Source organism: Taeniopygia guttata, chromosome 14 (genome assembly GCF_048771995.1).
Source record: "Taeniopygia guttata chromosome 14, bTaeGut7.mat, whole genome shotgun sequence".
Taxonomy (NCBI): domain Eukaryota; kingdom Metazoa; phylum Chordata; class Aves; order Passeriformes; family Estrildidae; genus Taeniopygia; species Taeniopygia guttata.
In genome coordinates this window covers 8,714,273-8,731,177 of record NC_133039.1, presented here as the reverse complement: position 1 = coordinate 8,731,177, position 16,905 = coordinate 8,714,273, and the positions used below count along the sequence as shown (strand labels likewise).

The 16,905-nt window shown below is 43.8% G+C and overlaps 1 protein-coding gene across 5 annotated transcripts in view; it reads left to right on the top strand.

Moving 5' to 3' along the window:
- Positions 1–16,905, top strand: part of LOC100227445 (multidrug resistance-associated protein 1) — a 47,189-nt gene that overhangs the window by 27,826 nt on the left and 2,458 nt on the right. For 2 of the 5 annotated variants that reach the window (XM_030284588.4, XM_030284590.4), the window contains 15 exons: positions 621–797; positions 1,815–1,982; positions 2,342–2,519; positions 4,752–4,796; positions 6,645–6,729; positions 7,858–7,996; positions 8,916–9,123; positions 9,906–10,216; positions 11,078–11,277; positions 11,775–11,901; positions 12,276–12,377; positions 13,348–13,494; positions 14,397–14,555; positions 15,763–15,929; positions 16,515–16,709. In XM_030284588.4, coding sequence (XP_030140448.4) covers positions 621–797; positions 1,815–1,982; positions 2,342–2,519; positions 4,752–4,796; positions 6,645–6,729; positions 7,858–7,996; positions 8,916–9,123; positions 9,906–10,216; positions 11,078–11,277; positions 11,775–11,901; positions 12,276–12,377; positions 13,348–13,494; positions 14,397–14,555; positions 15,763–15,929; positions 16,515–16,709 — 2,408 coding nt within the window. Of the gene's footprint in view, positions 1–620; positions 798–1,814; positions 1,983–2,341; positions 2,520–4,751; positions 4,797–6,644; positions 6,730–7,857; positions 7,997–8,915; positions 9,124–9,905; positions 10,217–11,077; positions 11,278–11,774; positions 11,902–12,275; positions 12,387–13,347; positions 13,495–14,396; positions 14,556–15,762; positions 15,930–16,514; positions 16,710–16,905 lie in introns of those variants that run through there. The other 3 variants (XM_030284589.4, XM_041719246.2, XM_041719247.2) reach the window with 2 other exon arrangements.

Sequence of the window (16,905 nt, the reverse complement as noted above, 5' to 3'; positions counted from 1 at the left end):
CCTGGAAATAAAATTACTTTAAGAGCAAAACAAATCTGTTGCATTTAAAAGTCTATAGGTTTGGCCACCTTCAGAATTGTTGTGGAAAAATAAACTAGTTAAGATCTGAGTCACTACCTTAGTGCAGAAAGAGAAGACAGAACTGATACTCAAAGCAAAATGCTCTGCATTGTCTCAGTCTCCTCCTTTGAAGTGACTTTTATATGAAAACCACTTCCTCTGCTTTCTGCAGAGATCTCTTGGCAGGGGTGCATTTGTTAAACACTTGCATTCCAGATTAAACTCTTTTGTGCAGAACATTATTATAATTATATGAAAGAAGTAATGACTTTTGACATGTGCAAACGTCCTCTAAACAAATCTTTCCTCCAGGTTTATGTTAATCGTATTTTGTTTGAAGCCCTTTATTTTCCACCAGTGCACTTTGTTACATTCACTTGTAGAGAGGATTATAAAAATAACATTTTGGAGGAGGCGGGAGCCCAAGAACTGCTTTGTTTGGAAATGACCGTAGGTAATTTGTGAGGTGATTAGCACTGCCTACCTCACGAAGCCCTGCTGTGCCTTTACTCTCTGTGCAGACCAGTAGTCTAAAATACTGAACTTTATTTTTCCTGTAGGGCTCTGTAGCCTACGTTCCTCAGCAAGCCTGGGTCCAAAATGCAACCCTGGAAGATAACATTATCTTTGGAAGGGAGATGAGTGAGAGCCGGTACAAGCGTGTGATTGAGGCTTGTGCCCTGCTGCCTGATATAGAGATTCTTCCTTCAGGAGACAAAACAGAAATTGGAGAAAAGGTATTTCAACACCCACTCCACTCTAACAGTGCTGTTGGTTGTAGTTAAGGCTGTGTGACTCTACTTTATCTCAAAGTTGTATTGAATTTAAACTTTCACAGCAGGAATCCTCTAGAATCAGAGGCAGATTTCAACAGTGTGTTTTCCTTCTCTTTAAGCTTCAAAGGGGAGAAAACCTCTGCTCAGTTACAAATATAAAACCATCTTGTAGTGACAGTTTTTAATTTTTTTCTAAGTTGCCACGGTTATAGAGCAGAAAAATATATAGAAACAAGAAGAGAAAATTCTTCTGAACACTTCAGTTTTGTTCAAAACAAGCAAACACCCCTCCAACCCCAACCCCTCCAAAAAATCTGAATCACAATCCACAAAAGCAGTTACCAAAAGTTACCTCGGTTACCAAAGCAGGTGTGGTGTGGGATCTGGAAGTGTGCATGGATGGTGCAGTGCTGTGGAGCAGGAGCTGGTGTCCCTGTACCAGGGGCTGGCAGGGGAGGGCGGCTGCTGGGGCTCTCTGAGCTGCTGCTCTGCTGCTGGGACCTCTCTGTGCTCTCACGGGGTGCAGGGGGTCTGTGCTCCCAGCTGGCACAGAGCTGACAGCCCCACGGGCACTAAAGGTGCAGCTTTGTCTTCCTCGTTGGTCAGCAGTGGGAACACAGTTTGTTTGTTAAATCAGAGGCAGCACCGCAGAAATACAGCTGAGAAGAAAAGCAGCTTCTGAATCTACAGAGCTAGGTAGGCCAGTCAGGGTTAATTGCTTTTCAGGACTAGCAACATTTGTTTTTTTGCTTTGGCTAGCCCCTCACTGCCAATGAGAACAGAAGACATGTGCTTCCCTGCAAGAAGATTGTGACTGATTGTTTATGCTATTGTAGTGAAATTATTTGTGGAGATCTGTTTCATGCAATGTTGAATTTCCTCTGATTTAAATAAACCACATATGACTTGTGTCTTTCATAAACTGTAGCAAGACATCTTCGTTCAGCTGTAAAGGCTCCTGTTTTCTTGTTTCCTCAGGGTGTGAATTTGTCTGGAGGACAGAAGCAGCGAGTCAGTCTTGCTCGGGCAGTTTACTGCAATGCAGATGTCTATTTACTTGATGATCCTTTATCAGCTGTTGATGCTCATGTTGGGAAACATATTTTTGAAAAAGTTATTGGACCAAAAGGAATCCTGAAAAATAAAGTATGTCATAATGTCTCTAGAGAATGGTTTTTCTTGGCTGAGTTCACATGATTCCATGTTTGTCAAGTTGCATTTTTAGACTTCTGTTTCTAACACTGAAAAATGAAAAGATCCTTCTGCAGTTTTAGATGACTTTTATAAAGCACTGACACGTATGTAGTGAATGGTGCTTTGGTTTCTGTAATTCAAAATTATTTGATGGAAAAAATTGAGACAATGTTCTCTTAAAAATGCTGCATGCCTGTTCCCCATTACTATTCCATTATACACAGAATTCAAGCAGTAAAGAGAAGTAGTCTAGCCATGGTATTCACTAATCTGAAATTACAGAAACTCTTTATTTTTCCTTTCCCTTTTAGACTCGGGTTTTGGTAACCCATGCAGTCAACTATCTGCCTCAGATGGATACAATTCTGGTAATGACTGATGGAGAAATCTCTGAGATGGGCTCTTACCAGGAGCTGCTGGAGCAAGATGGGGCTTTTGCTGAGTTTCTTCGTACATATGCTAATGCTGAACAAGCCATGGAGAACAGTGGTAAGCTCACTAATAAACTGTCTTGGTGTCTGTCATGTTAATAAGGGAGTCCTGTTACAGGAAAACCAGTAGTACTGATAGGAAAGTTAAATTACCATTTCTCGTGATTGCCTATATAGGTAGAGGTGCTTATTTCTTTAGGGTGTTGAAGGTTGTGAGGTTAAACACACATTCTTTTTTAAAATCAGGAAAATGTGAAACAGATCTGTAGTAAAATTTCCTCTCAGTAGAAAATTCAGATGGTAGTGAGACTGCATAAAGACCAGCTGGGGTTTATACACCCTTCCTGTCTCTGTTAAGATGTGTCTTATGCAATTTAATTCCTTTGGGATGGGGGGGAGGAGGAAGCAGCTCAGTGTTCTAGCTGCTGTCCTTGACTTCTGCTTCTGCTTTACAAAACAGCTGTAGAGCTGCACTGGTACAGGAATATATTTCAGATTTATTTTTCTTTTAGCTACAGACAGTTACAATATTGGATTTTAATAGGGGAACTTAGTCTCTGCCTGCTGCCTGTTTTCTTCATGGCTGGCCTGTGGTGATTTCCTGACACTCCTGCTGAGAAGTGCCAGGGGTGCCTGCACTGTGCTGGCTGGGGTGAAGTTGGTAACACGAGTTTGGGAGCAGATGCCGAGTACTGCAGAGAAGGCTTTGGGAACAAAGAGCCTTCTTTTTGCTTTGTCTTCTATTGGGAAAGCCATTGGTTCCTTCCCATTCCCTAGAGGGAACACAGAGGTGTTTTTTGGTGTGCTCCTCATGCAAAGTGGAAATGGTGCCACATTTACCTTCACTGATGCAGCTGGGGAGTGTTAAAGATGTGTTGAAGAGCTTCCTTGGCAAGGAGCTGCCCCTGGTGCTCATCTCAGGGTTGCCTGTGGGAGGTCTGTGATGGTCTGCCTGCCTTGCCTGAAGCTCTTCCATCCAGCCTGGCACCAGACTGCCCCTGGGCTCTGTGAGTGGGCAGGGGTTGTTCCTGCCTGTGCAAGGCATCTTCTCCTGGCTCCCTCTTCCAAGCAGTTGCATTTGGGAGCCAGGTGGGATCTGCCATATCAAAGCTCAGGCTGCCCTGCTCTGGACTGGCATTCCCCTTGGAAAGGTCTCCTGGCAGTCCTAGTTGTTGCTCTGCATACTGGGGTGCTGGTTTGAGTGGATGCTCTGAATAACAAATACTTCTCACTGTGGGAGGAGATTCTGTGGGAGCAGAACCAGGTTAACTCCTGGGTATTTTCTGTAGCTACCTGGGGCACAGTCAGACTTGTTGCAGTCTTCAGCATATGTGAAATTTGTAGGCAAAATAACTTTCTCTGTGCTTCCTTAGGCAGTTAACAAGTTAACTTTAATGTGAAGATTTGCCTCATTTAATAATAGCCTTGTTCTTCTAGTCTTTGTCTCCTCCCATTTTCAAATGTGGAAAAGTAGATCTTGAAATCCTTTTCATTAAACTAAATTACTTTATTTTTCCATTTAATTACTGAACTTTCTTTTGGAAAGTGAGCCAGTGCTTTATCTTTTGCCATGATTCTCTGCAGTTTTCCAATAAGAGGCACTTCTAACTTCAGTACCACCTTGGTGATCTGGAGGGGATTATCACAGGGTTGGCCTGTTTGCAGTGAATTTGTTCATCAGTTCTAGTCAAGTGATCTTCTGCCAGTGGTAAAAAGTGAAAAGTAGAGGCATTGTTTGCCTGATTCATAGGGATACTATTCATGTTTACTGGATGTGTAAAAGGTCACTATTCCTGAGAGTCCCAGGCTCTTGGATGAGCACAGCAGAGTGAGATGGAGTCAGGCTGAGTTGGCTGGAGGGTATCTGCACACCCACTTTTAGGGAGGCTCCCTTATGTCTGAAGCTCTGTGTTGGCAGCCTGAGAACACAGTGGGTTGGTGCTTTCTGGCTGGAACACATCTGCTGCTCCAAGGGTGGGAAAGCCTCTCCTCGTAGCCAGCCCCTGAGGTTTGGCTGCAACTCTGGTCCCTCCCAGCCTTCCTCTCCCTTTGGGCTTCCTGAGGGATCCCTCTGCCTGTGTGCTTCGCTTTCCATCCTCAGCTTCATGGGGTTTCTCCTCTGTGTGGGAAAACTGTGCTTGTGACTTGGGATTAAAAATAGGTCCATTTCAGCAAATTTGATTCTGCCTTGGGTTTTGTGGTTTAGGTTATTCTACTTGGATGTGAGGTTGTAAAGATTGAAAATGGTAGCGTGTATTCTGGAAAAAAAGTTAATTATATATGCTTTTAGAGTCAGATCCTTCATTAGAAGGAACGATTCAACCTCTGGAAACAGGTAACTGTTTGCCATGTGCCTTTATATTAGTGCTTGGCTTGGAGTAATATGAGTAGCTGCAGTTTATTTTCAAGAGTCCCAGTCATTATTAGAAGAATTTTATCTGCTCAGCAGGAGGTATCTGCATGGCTTGCATGTCCTGAGTTGTGTGAGCTGCAGCAATTGGGGCAGCCTGTGGGTAACTCAGCAGCAGCAATTCTGTATCGCAGAGGCTTCCATGGGGAAATTTTAAATTAGCTTTGTAGGTACACCCTGGACCTGGAAATGTAGTGAGTGTACCCAGAGAAGCATCATTCAGGATTGAGCCCTGAGCATCATTCAGGACTGAGGGTCCCTTTTGTTCTCAGATGTGTATTCAGTACTCATAGCTGTTCCTTTTATCATTTCTGGGTGCTTTTTTCAGCAGAGCCCTTGTTAGTGGGCTTGTACCCTAAATGCTTTTGTCAGATTTACTATGGCAGTCTTGAGCACTTTTTTGTTCTCAGAGCTAAATGCAGTATAGCAAGAAATCTTCATAGCCTACATGAAATCAAATTTGGGCTTTTAGGGGTGGATGGTTTATTTGTGGTTTTGTTTTCTTCAGCAATGTTCTGAAGCACTGAGTTGCTGGAATGCTTGCTGGTTTTCATATGGGAACCTTTCAAAACAAATGCTGTCAAGTGCTTAAAATAACCATCAGTCCCATCTTGGTTTGATCTTACTCACATAAATAAGAACTAAATAATTGAGCTTTTTCACATTTTCCGCTTTTTGTCTTTTTAAAACCATGCTGAACAATTTATTTTTAGGTTTTTGAAGTAATGAACCAGTATTCAGTTTCCAGACACAAGAAAGGAAAGCAGTCCACACTTAATGTGTTGATGATCTGTTTTAGGCGTGCATTTTGCTTTTGTACAAAATCATGAAAATGTCAGACTCTAGATCTACACAAATCTTCCTGAATATCTTTCGAGTATATTCAAGCCGATACCTTTGCATAGATCCTTCATGTGTAAACTATGCATAGATCCTTCAAAAATGTAGAACTCTTTGTTGGAAATTCCAAATTAAGTTCCATACATGAAAATAGAGTTCCATTTACTGACACCTAACTGTTTAGGAGTCTGACAATTGGTTTTTATAAGGAAAATGGGCATAACCTGAACCTGGTTTTATCATGGCACTCTACTACACTGAATTAAATTGCTCAGAAAAGGTTACTGTTTCAAACTGACAAGTTTTTTGAAGTATTTTAGACACTTGTCCCGTGTGTGCTGCATCTTAGCACAAGCAGGATGTTGTGGGATAATGATTCATGGAAAGATCTCCTGCTTAAAGTCATCTGATTCCTGCAGTTGCCTGAAACACCAGGATTTTGCACATTTCTTCTTGCTCAACTTTGCAGGAAGACTCAAAGTTACTAGCACATGGCTGCTGTTCTTACAGCTTCATTCCATCATTTACAGAGTGTCTTCTCATTGCATTTTAAAATAAAAATAATTTATAACTAATAATGTAGAAGCTGTGGTTTGAAAAGGAGTGGCTGGAGTGTTGGGTTTGTTTCCATGGAGTGGGTCACATGTGCCTTGGTGTTGCATGTTTGAACATAAAATATGTCCTCATAATTATATTACATTATTACTGACCTACATTTGCTAGAAAAATAATACTCCTTGTCTTGGCAATTAACCCTGTTGGGAGTTGAACTGAACTTATTTATTCACCTGTCAATTTTCTGATATTATCTGTAAATACTTGCGCTCCCTGCTTTGTTTGCACGTTAAGACTGCAACTGGCAGTTAGGATTGAAATGAAATGCTTGTGTCTCTTTGCCTAACCATTTTGATGTTTACTTTTTCACCCTCTCAGATACAAACAGTCCATCTGCAAAGGAAGGGAAGCCTATAGAGAATGGAGGCCTTGTGAATGAAGCCCCTGGGAAGTTGATGCATAGGTGTGTGGTTTTATTTTTTTTTTCCCCCCTCTTGCCCCCCATCCATCCAATCCAGTCACTCAGATGTGGATATACAATAAATTGATGGTTGTGGTATTTGTTAGAGGGAAAATATATCCTGCTGGATCCAGCGGCCTGAGAAAGGCAAAGCTGCTGCTGCTCTGTGGTTGGAAGTGCTCCAGCAGGTACCTGCAGCACCCCACACACACAGAGCACCCCGGGCCTCCTCAGGCCTCTGTGGCTGAGCAGGACCAGGTTTGCTGCTGGGAATGCATCCTTGTGTCCATGCAGGCTGCATCCCTGCGGTGGCTGGGCTCAGTCCCTCCGTGTGCCCGTGGCATTTGGACCCCTGGGGCTGCAGCCCCACTGCAGCTGGCACAGACTGTTGCACATTCATGTCTGCACACGCATACAATCTTGTGACAGTCTTTCCATATGAGGAAACCCTTGTGTTGTACGAGATGTTGTGGGTTTGGCTTGCTTGTTTTATTGGCTAGTCCAGCTTTTGTGTGTGTTCCTAAGGCTTCTGCATTTTACTGCTGTCAGAGGGGATGAAGTGCCAAGTGCACCTTTAGTCTGACCTAATGCAGCTGCTATTCTGCTTGCAATCACTCTGATTACACCTTTCCAAAACCATCTCCTGGTCTATGCCTCATTCTTATGGTGCTCTGGATGGTGCTCTAATAGTGCCTCTGTTCTTATGGTGCTCCAGAGACACTGTTTCTGGAAGCTGGTGAATGCCTGGGAGTTAAATGGCCTGTTTTGAGGGGAGTGTGGGTACCCTTTTCACACTCCAGCAGCTGCTGTGCTGATGATGGGGTTTGGAAAGGCTGGTCTCGGTGGTCACAAAGCATTTCTTCTTCTGGAGTGATTGTGCAACCAAGACTTCTTTATGTAGTGACTGTTACTTGTACCTGGACATGGGTACTTGGGAATCAAATGCTGTCAGGGATGGTTGGGAGAGTGCCCTGAGGGGACAAGGGGGGCTCAAGGAACTCTGGCCCCATGATGGACATCCCCATAGGAGTGAAAACCACTGGCTTGGAGCTGTGGACTGTCAAAGCCTAGTTGTAAGGTAGCACCTGTCCTGTGTCAAGCTAAGATTAAAAAATAAATGTCTTCAAACAGGCAGCTCAGTAACTCTTCAACATACAGCAGAGACACTGGGAAGCCACAGCACCAGAGCAGCACAGCAGAGCTGCAGAAGCCAGTTGCTGAGAAGAATTCCTGGAAACTGATGGAGGCTGACACAGCAAAGACAGGGAGGGTAAGGCTCCAGTTCCCACCTCCTGTGCTCTCCTTCAGTTTTGCAAAAATCTATTTCAGAAGAAAATTACTTCTGAAGACCGTGTAACTGGTGTGAGAACGGGCTGAGTGAATTCTTGAGCTTGCTGCTTGTTGTGTAATACTTGATGGAAGTGTTCCTGTGCTCTCTGCTCCCAAACCTGAGCCCCATGTTTGCCTGCAGGAAGAATGCCAACACAAAACTTGTGTGAGATGATGGGCCTGACCACATCAAAGTGTGGAAGGAGAAATGAAAACCTTGCAGCTATTTCTTGGAGAGAGGTTGTGACAAATTAGGTGACCTACTGAAAACTGCCCTTCTGTAAGGAGCTGCAACTGACTCGGATGAATTTAAGCCAAGTTTCCACTGTAGACATAAGCATTTAATCCCAGGATACCCAGGGCTTTTTGAGAAACCTGAGACTGAGTTTCCTGGGAAAGTGGCAGTTACAGCTCCTAGCCGTGTTGCTCGAGTCCAAGCTTGGATTGCTTGTTGGTTAAAGATAGATCATAGGATACAAGCCATGTGGAGCAAGGGTTGGTTTAAAGGCTTTATAATCTTGTGGCACAGAGAGCCAGAAACTGGAACTCCTCAGTGAAGTTTTTGGCTCTGCTACTGATGCTCTGTGGTTCTTCAGGCAGGTCCCTCCCTACTCCTCCCCTCCCTTGGATGACAGGGAAGGATGATGTGTGCCTGCCCTGAGGGAGTGTTGGATTTGGCATGTCTCCACAGAATGCTTTGCAGCCTGTGTTCCCAAGCAGTGGCTCTCTGGAGTGCAGTTGCTGTGTTTTCATGGCCTCATGGAGGGATACTGACTTTAAATAGGTGTTGGACAAGGGGGAGTTGCTGGTTTTGAAACTTACCTGCAAAATTAGTATTTCTTTTTGTCTTCTTTCTTCAGGTAAAGGCATCAGTGTACTGGGATTACATGAAAGCAATTGGACTCCTGATGTCTTTCTTGGCCATTTTCCTCTTTATGTGTAATCATATAGCCTCCTTGACTTCCAACTACTGGCTGAGTTTATGGACAGATGATCCTGTTATCAATGGGACACAGCAGAACACAACTCTAAGACTGGGAGTATATGGAGCACTGGGGATTTCTCAAGGTTTGCTTGGTCTTGTGTATTTTAAGGCTTGCTGGTTCTGTGTTTTTAATGCTCTTGGTGCCTGCAGCAGCATTTTGATAAGGATTTGAGTGTGTGTTTTCATAGAAAAATGAAAAACTTGAAAAAAAAAAAGGCAAACCAACATATACAATTATTCAGTTACAAAATGTGTTTTTCTTTTCATTTGTAAATGAAATATCTCAAAGTGAGAAGTGTTTTGCTGGCTGATGAGTCAGGACAGCTGACAGAACACCTGATCTGGGAAGAGTCTCCTTGGCCTGTCAGCAGAGTGTGCAGGGGCAGTTTGTCACAGAGGCTGTGGCTGTGCTGCCCCCCTGCAGCCCCTGCTGGGGTTTGCTCTGGCTGCTTGTGGCTCCATCCAGGGCACTGTGGGGAGGCTGCTTCAGTGATGTTTTGGTTTGTGTCCTCTTTGGGGTTTAGAGTTTGTTTGCCATGGAACCCAACACCCCAGGTGCCCCACTTCAGAAGTGCTATGAAAATCCCACAATAAAAAACAAATGGTGAGAGCAAATTCAGTCATTTTTGCTCGGGGAAAGCGTTCAAATATTGCAAAAATTTTGGTAATGGAGAAACAGTGAAAGGAATGTGGTGTCTTCACTGGTTTGATTTTTTTATACTACTTGACATATTTGCTGAGTCTACCTGAAGCGAACCCAAGTTCTCAGGATTGTTGTACTAATGCTGATGCTAAATGATGACAAAATGAGGAAAATGTTTTGTGTGAGAGGTGGCAGCAGTTAATAATGAGTCTCCTTTTCTAGGTATTGCTGTGTTTGGCTACTCAATGGTTGTGTCAATAGGGGGAATCTTTGCATCACGACACCTGCACCTTAACCTGCTGCACAACGTGCTCAGGTCTCCCATGAGCTTCTTTGAGCGCACTCCCAGCGGGAACCTGGTGAACCGTTTCTCCAAGGAGATTGACACCATTGACTCCACCATTCCACCCATCATCAAGATGTTCATGGGCTCCACGTTTAACGTGATTGGGGCTTGTATCATCATTCTGCTGGCCACACCTATAGCTGCTGTCATCATTCCACCCCTGGGACTTGTCTACTTTTTTGTGCAGGTAAAGGGTGTTATCTGGGAGGAACAGGACCAGCAGTCACATCCTCTGTTATTTAAGGCTGTTCTTACCCTGCACGAGGAAGGATTTTAATGTGTTGGATTTGAGTCATGCTTGACTGACTGTGCTTTGCATGGTTTACTGATAATCTGATGTTAGCACAGCATTTCCTTCCTTTGTCAACTGTAAAATTACTTCTGTGCAGAAGTTAATCCTTTAATACCTACTTTATAAAAATGTCGTTAGATTTTGTGGCAAATTTTGCACAGCTTGTTGCTCAGAGCCCAAATATGGAAAACGTGGGCTTTTCTGAGACTTCTTTCCAAACATGAGAGTAGTCTTTAGAGGGGTATGTGTGTGTATTGCTCACCTGCCTGTTTCATCAGAATATTTTCTACAGAGCAATAGAGTGGATGGTAGCCTTTGATTTTTGTCCTGTGTGGGCAGAGTGTGCTTGCTTCACTCTGGCTTCACTCCTAGAAACTGGGAGAGCCAGCACAGTTCAAAAAGAAGGAGCTGGGGTTTTACTTTGGCTCTTGAATTTGCAAATCCTTTTGGCTCCATTAGGAAACCTTAAAGTGGTGATATGTGTGTTTGATACTGTTGAACTAAACTTGCTGATAAAAGAAAGAGGACAAAATGGCTCTGGCATGAGATGGGTTGATTGGCAGATGTTTAAAAGCAGCAGAGTGTATGTCATGGTCCTTTAGGCCCAAAAGTGTTCGGGAAGGTGTTGGGGTATTCCCATGTGTAAGTTGAATCTCTGTCACTAACAGCCCAGATGGCAGGGAGCTGTTTATGGTTCCCCTTGTCTTTCCAGACAGAGTCTGGATGTAACCATAATTGTCATACTCTGATTTGCAGAGATTTTACGTGGCCACATCGCGGCAGCTGAAGCGCCTGGAGTCCGTGAGCCGTTCTCCCGTGTACTCCCACTTCAACGAGACTCTCCTGGGAGTCAGCGTCATCCGAGCCTTTGAGGAGCAGAAACGCTTCATCAGGCAGAACGACATGAAGGTGGATGAGAATCAGAAAGCTTATTATCCCAGCATTGTGGCAAACAGGTACCAGTGGGGCTGCGGTGTGGAACAGCAGTTACCTGGGGAGGACATGGATCTGCTGGCTGTGCTCCTTACCTGTCATAGCTCTTGGCATGCTTGTCCAGGGGAGGGAAGTCTGTGTGGATAAATCAGTTTCAGAGATGTTTTGTTCAAACTTCTGTGATGAAATTAGAATTACTTCTGAATCTCTCGCCTTTCTGAGAATTCCTGCCTTGCTTCTGGGTTATATTATTTTAAAAGTTTTGTTTTATTGATTCCTGTGTTCAGAAAGCAGTTGTAGTTAAGACAGGAATTTATGCACCTGAAAGACTGATTAATTTTGGATGACTCTAGACTCACACACTGCTGAAGCAGAACCTCAGACATCTTGCAGTGCCTGTGTCACTAGCAGGACACACGTGCCAATCTTACAAAAAAAAGGATGTGTAACAGACCATTTATTGTCCACATCTCTGATCTCTCTGGGTGAAGTACTGGAAAGATGTGTTTGTGCCTTGCAGGTGGCTGGCAGTCCGTCTGGAGTACGTGGGGAACTGCATTGTCTTGTTTGCAGCGTTGTTTGCAGTCATTGCACGCAACAAACTCAGTGCAGGGCTGGTTGGCCTCTCAGTGTCCTACTCACTGCAGGTAATATTGCCTTTTCTAAAAAGAGCAAAACCTCTGAGTCCTTAGACTGCATCAGAAAGTCAGAACCTTGGTGTGGCTTTGGATGGAAAACTAATATAAAGAACATAGAAAATAATAACTACAAATAGTATCTGAGGAGATGCTGGGAAGTTTCCTTTTTGCTTTCCCAGTGTGAAGGGATGTGACTGAGGTGTCTCGACCTGTGCATCTTAAAGGCATTTAGGCTTTCCTCCTGTCCAGCACTGATTAGCCAAGATCTTGGCTGTGTTTATGCATTCCATGAAATTGCAGTGCTTTGGCTATTCCATGTTTTTCATTTATTGCAGGTAATCTATTCAGTGTAAACTGCTCTCTGACTGCTTTCCTCCTTGCAGATCACAGCGTACTTGAACTGGCTGGTTCGCATGTCGTCCGACCTGGAAACCAACATTGTTGCTGTTGAAAGAGTCAAAGAATACGCTGAAATGGAGAAGGAGGTACAGTGAGCTGTCCACCCCACTCGTGGAAGCCAGTGCCCTGTTCTGAGGTCTCAGCTGCCCACTGAGAGGGTTGGACGGTGGGACAGAGCTCAGGGCTGTGAGTGCCTGCCAGGGACAGGCTGGGGGCTCAGTGGGAAGTTCCTGTTGCTGCTTTTGTGGTGTACCCACTGGTATTTACACAGTGCTATTTAGGAAATGTGCTCTTATGTTTGAGGCTAAGCAGTAGGGTAGCACAAATGTTTTGGTTTCCTGAGACTCCAAGCATCATGTTTTTGTGTTTCTCTTTTTGCACTCTCTATGGGGAATAAAAAGGTTTTGCTTTTTTTTTTTTTTTTTTTTTTACTCAAATAACATTTTTCATTTAATGTGCAGTTGTTCCCTTTATAGTTACAGAGTTCCCTGGGTCTTTTCTATGCCCTGCCTGTCACTTGAACCTGACCTGAGTCACTGTTTTTGCAACCAAACACTATGAAGACCCTTCCTAGATTTTTAAAATTATGTTCTCATAGCAGACCAGTGTTTATACATGTAAAAGCCTTTTATTTGGCAGTGAATGCAGTGAGGTGTGTTTTCTCACCCCTGTGGGAGGCTGAGGCAGCAGCTTTTTACCAGCTGACAGATGTTTTAGTGCACGGTCTCAGCCTAACTGCTTCTAGTTGCACGTGTGGCTGCCCCAGAGGTTTCCTTGCCATGGTGGGGTGTACAGACAGGTTGTCGGAATGTGTGCTGCCTGCATGATTCTGCCATTGGCAAGAGGGAAGTTTATCCAGCAAGTGGGACTTGAGGTATCCAAGCCCTTGGCTACTCACACCGTTTCATTTGTCTTGAGCCAGCTCTCATCTCCTCATCACAGTTCCTTTTGCAAATTATTCCCTAAGAAGGATTTTTCTTCATTGCGATCTGAATCCTCTGAGCCCGTGTTGGTTGAAGCAGGAGCTGATCCGAGGTGTTCGTGTGGCTCTTGCAGGCTGAGTGGAGCATTGAGCAAACAGCCCCAGGCAGCAGCTGGCCCGAGGAGGGGAAGGTGGAGTTCCGAGGGTACAGTTTGCGCTACCGCGAGGACCTGGACCTGGTTCTGAAAAACATAAATGTCACCATCAGTGGGGGTGAAAAGGTAATGACTGAATTAATAGTGGAGTGCTGAGTTCACAGGTCTGCATGCATAAGTAGAAAAGAGGTTTAACCCTGTTATGTGTCTGGGGTTCTTAAGAATGAGAAAAGCTTCTGTGGAATCAGGCCTGTTGTAACTGCAGATGTTGTGGGTTGTCACCTTTGCAAGGTGTGTTCTGCATCAGGAATAAAGAAACAGTTATGTGGGGCTACCAAGTATCATTTGGCCTGGTTTCATTGGGAGGTGAGGTTTATCCTGTTTTGTCTCCCCTTCCCAGGGAATTTTGCTAATTTGTTTGCCATAAGCAAAGAGGAGTAGGTTGCAGAGCGATTAAGTTAATTTTAATCTCAGGAAAATAGCCTACAGTAGATGGGGAAAGCCTGATCTAGTGAGGCAGAAGTTTCAAGGTGAGACTGCAGGAAATAATGGGACTTCAGAGCACATCCTCTGGATCTGGCCAAGCTGATCTGTGTGTTTCTCCTTCTGCTTCCTTGCCCAGTCCTGTGTGAATTCTCTGATGTCTATTAATAGTGTGGGCTTGCACAGCAGCATAAAAGGTAGCTATGAGAGATCTACTATCCAGCTTCCTTATTTGTGGTAGCCAACTGGACACTTGTTTTCTCCTGAGTGCACACTTTGTACCTACAAATATGGGCAGAATGCTGCCTCAAGTGGTTAGAATGGACGGATGGCAAGAGGTGTATCAGCCAACTAAAGCAAAAATATTTTATATTTGAAAAGAATTGATCGAGACTTCAGTATTAACTGTGAAGTAAAACATATAGTGTGAAACTGGATGCTCTTGGTATGTGGATAACCCCAAAAGTATGATGATGTGTCAGTTTCAGGTGGAAACGCTTTAACCCTTTCCCAGAGTAAGTTGTTGTTGTATTTCTTCCCAACAGATTGGAATAGTTGGAAGAACAGGAGCTGGAAAATCTTCACTTACTTTGGGTTTGTTTCGGATTAATGAAGCAGCTGAAGGTGAAATTATTATTGATGGGATTAATATTGCCAAGATAGGGCTCCATGACTTGCGGTTCAAGATCACCATCATCCCTCAGGTAGATGGAAAATCCTGCCACTACCTAAACTTCTTTGCTCTTTGCAGTGCTCTTTCTATAAAGTACTGAGGAGAAAGTTGTTATTCCTCCTCTGATCTGTGCTATGAAATTCAGTCACTTCAGCTTGCCCTTTCATGGACTTGAAACCAAGCTTTTTTGCCTAGGCTGGTTTCAATTTGCCTGTGCCAGGTAACAAGTAGGAACTTGGCTGTGGCTGAGCCATGTTGTGGAAGCAAAACCTTGGCCTCTGGATTCAGGAGCTGATCACTTACACACTACAGACAGCTCAGCCTGAGTGGGAAGGGCTGATCCCTGCGTGGGATCCCTTTGTGAACTGGGCAGAGTGTGTGCTGTCAGTGCTGCTCTTGCACAGAAACCATCCCAGTCTAGCCCAGCCAGCTGTGGGTTTGATAGTCATAAACATTTGGAAATACAGCTTTATGAGCATTGGGTTTGGTCTCAAGTGTTTTTGTTCTTACTGTGTAGCCTTTATTGCCTGTTCTGATTCAAAGTAAGACTGTAAAATGAGATGTTTTCAATTACCATTGCAGCCACATTGGCAAAAACAAGTGAGCTGACTGTTAAAGGTTTTCTGTATCACCTCTTTTGGAAATCTGGGGGGGACTTTGCTTTCTCCTTTTGATTGTTTTGCATCAGTATTTCCAATGTAGTATTTCTTCCTGTCTGAGAAAAAAAAAAAAAAAAGGAATAATTCCATTCATGCTGCAGCTGAAGAGTTTTGAAATATTTACAGATGGTTGACTCCCTAAGAAGTGAAAAGTTGACCTGGTATTCCGTGCTGTCAGAAGGTTGATCAGGGAGGGTCTCTTTTTTAGCCTAGAGGTCCAGTAAAAAGAAAGTTGGCTGGGGTTTGGGTGTTTTGGTTTGTTTTGTTGGGTTTTTTCCCTGAATTCTTGAATTACTGACTAATGGAAAGGTCTGGACTGCAAGAATATGCAAAGGGAAGAGGTCTGGCCCCCAAGAAGAATAAGGAATAAGAGTGAGGGAGAGTAACTTTTTATTAGAAAAAAAATGAGCCCTCATTTATAAATGAAGTATATTAGCTTGTTATATTTACATTCCTAAAATATATTAGCTTGCTTGCAACTGCATCTGTACATGTTGTTTCTTTTTGTTATCTAAGAAATATCTGTGGAGCACTTGCCTTGTTCTGTGTCCATTATCAATTACCTCTTTCCATGACCAGGATCCAATATTGTTTTCTGGCTCTCTGCGTATGAATCTTGATCCTTTTGACCAACACTCTGATGAAGACATTTGGAGGTCTTTGGAATTGGCTCACCTGAAGAACTTTGTATCATCCCTTCCTGATAAACTGAATCATGAGTGTGCTGAGGGTGGTGAGAACCTCAGGTAGGTCAAAGAAAGTGGGTGCTGAACTGAATCATAGGTGTGCTTGTGAGAGTTCTAATGCCCCAGCCCTGTGTCAGAATCTGGGTAGGCAGCTGGAGAATTCTTAATGAGTGACCAGGCAGTCAAACCAACTAGGTTTTATTCAACACGTCTTTAGCTCTTGAGTTTAGGAATTACAAATAATTTTTAGAAATACTTTGAATGCTGGGAGGTTTGTCAGCTTGGACAGCCTTAGAAAGCATTTAAGCAGCAGCATTATTCTAAGGAAGCTGTTCACTATTTGCACCTTATCAGGGTTTTATATGTTCAGTTTGTAGAAACCATGTAAAGTCCAGTCCCCAAGACTGCACTGATGCAGTGAATCAGCCTGATGCAGTTATGCTGAAACCACTTGTATTCTCCTACTACATTGCCAGGACCTCATTTGAGGGGGACATAGTTTCAGATGCTGTTAGATATTCTGCAGGGAAATAGTAAGACTCACCTTATCTTTAGAACAAGGACTTGCCAGGTTTCAAAATGAATACTAATGAATGCTCCAAATTTGTTCTGACTTCTCTCCATGCTCCCATCCCATGTGTGCAGTGTGGGACAGCGCCAGCTGGTGTGCCTGGCACGAGCTCTGCTCAGGAAGTCCAAAATCCTGGTTCTGGATGAAGCCACAGCTGCTGTTGATCTTGAAACAGATAAGCTCATACAGTCAACTATAAAGTCTCAGTTTGAAGAATGTACTGTGTTAACTATAGCACATCGTCTGAACACAATCATGGACTACACGAGGTAAAGTGATGCTGCTTTTACCTTGCTGACTGTGACCTGCACTGTGCTCCACTTAAATGGCAATCTTTGTGTCAGTTGGGTGTTCACTGGTTTGTTTTTAACTGCTTCTGCACAGAGCTGCTGGAATCCCTGTTTTGAGGGGTAGGGTGTGTTTGTGTTCTGGCTTGTGGTGGCTGTGCTTGGTCTGGGGAGCTCC